The sequence below is a fragment of the Sinohyriopsis cumingii genome, chromosome 13 (assembly GCF_028554795.1).
Source record: "Sinohyriopsis cumingii isolate HCF-2022 chromosome 13, ASM2855479v2, whole genome shotgun sequence".
NCBI lineage: Eukaryota > Metazoa > Mollusca > Bivalvia > Unionida > Unionidae > Sinohyriopsis > Sinohyriopsis cumingii.
The window spans coordinates 19,952,213-19,954,047 of NC_142973.1; the positions used below are offsets into that span (position 1 = coordinate 19,952,213).

The 1,835-nt window shown below is 42.6% G+C and overlaps 1 protein-coding gene across 1 annotated transcript; it reads left to right on the forward strand.

Moving 5' to 3' along the window:
• Positions 1 to 271: 271 nt before the first annotated feature.
• LOC149785017 (zinc finger BED domain-containing protein 5-like) lies at positions 272 to 1,225 on the forward strand. The gene has a single exon (XM_089931269.1). It carries the CDS (start codon positions 272 to 274, stop codon positions 1,223 to 1,225), a length of 954 nt encoding a protein of 317 aa, XP_089787395.1.
• The last annotated feature ends 610 nt before the right edge of the window (positions 1,226 to 1,835 follow it).

Sequence of the window (1,835 nt, forward strand, 5' to 3'; positions counted from 1 at the left end):
TGTCACGGAGATCGTTGCAAAGAAAATGAAATCACATACCCTCGCCGAAACCGTAATCTTGCCTGCATGCCGAGAAATTGTGAGAATTATGTTTGGCGAGAGTGCCGTATCTGACATCAATAAGATTCCACTGTCAGACAATACGATAAGCAGACGTATTTCAGACATGTCCAGCGACATTGAAAGTCACGTTTTAGCGAAGATAAAGACACGTGGATTCTTTGCACTGCAGGTGGATGAAAGCACCGATGTCAGCGGTAAATGACAGCTTATGGGGTTTGTACGTTATATTGACAATGGAGCTATTGTTGAAGATTTTTTCTGCTGTAAGGAGTTACCAGAAACAACAAAAGGACAAGACATATGTGACGTTGTCAATTCATATTTGCAGTCATGTGACTTGAACTGGAAAAACTGCGTTGGCATTTGTACGGATGGCGCCCCTGCCATAACGGGAAATGTCAAAGGTTTTGTCTCTCTGGTGCGACAGATGAATCCAGCTATCATGGTCACGCACTGTTTCATCCACAGAGAAGCACTAGTTGCTAAAACAGTTGGAGCCGAGTTAAAGTCTGTGCTGGACATGGTGGTGAAAATCGTTAATTATATGAAGATGAGACCTCTGAAATGTCGCCAGTTCGCCAAACTTTGTGAAAGCATGGAAGCGGACCATGTCACACTCATCCAACACACGGACGTACGATGGCTGTCTCGCGGAAAAGTTTTATCTCGTTTCTACGAGCTGAGAGAGGAGATGCTGATGTTCTGTTCTCGTGAAAACTTGAAGGATTTTGAAGAAGTACTGAGCAGTGAGTGTTGGTGTTCCAAACTAGCTTATCTGGCCGATATATTTCATGAATTGAACATTTTGAACAGTGGAATGCAAGGCATACATGAAAACGTCTTGACTTCAACTGACAGAATAAATGCATTTCTGAAGAAATTGGTAACTTGGAAGAAGCATGCATCTGCTGGAAATTTGGAAATGATTCCCAGTGTTGTTCAAAAAAATTACCAAGAAATTCTTCCATTGATTGTGACCCATTTGGATGTTCTGTTGAATAGTCTCAGCAAATATTTTCCGTCGATATCTGTTGACCAGTACGACTGGGTTAGAAACCCGTTTGTGGAATTTGAACCGTGCCAAGGACAGTTTACTTTGAAGGAAGAGGAGGAGCTCGTTAGCGTTGCGAGTGACAGAACGCTGAAGCTAAAACATGCATAGTTGAACTTGGATACGTTTTGATTACTAGTTGAAAACGAGTACCCGGCTATCACTGACAAAGCTTTGCGACTTCTGTTGCAGTTTTCAACTTCTTACATGTGCGAGTTCGGATTTTCTGCTATGACCACCATCAAACACAAGAAACGAGAACGACTTTTGTCTGTCGAAGATGAACTTCGGGTGTCTCTCTCGAACATTCGGCCACGAATTCAACTGCATTGTAGAAATCACCAAGCAGAAGTTTCGCTCTGAAATGTTCGCTACTGCAAACTGATGCTAACGGGTACCAATAAAGTAACTTAGTAACTAGTAATATCGACTATTCTGGCCACAAGAGGTTATTTTTTATTTGGGCTACAATTACAGTGTTACACACATACACCTGTATCAATCGGTGTTTTCTTGTGTCACTGCATGTGATTCCGCGAGCAATCTAAACGCTCCGAAGGGTTCCGTTCCAATAAAAAGGTTGAAAAACACTGTTCTATACAGTTCACCATGTTCTTTTGGTACTCTGATCGGAACTGTAAGCAATTCCTCGCCGGGCGACTATGCTGCCTATCGGGAGGAACTGGACAAAAAAGTCAACCGCACTTGATACACCATGACG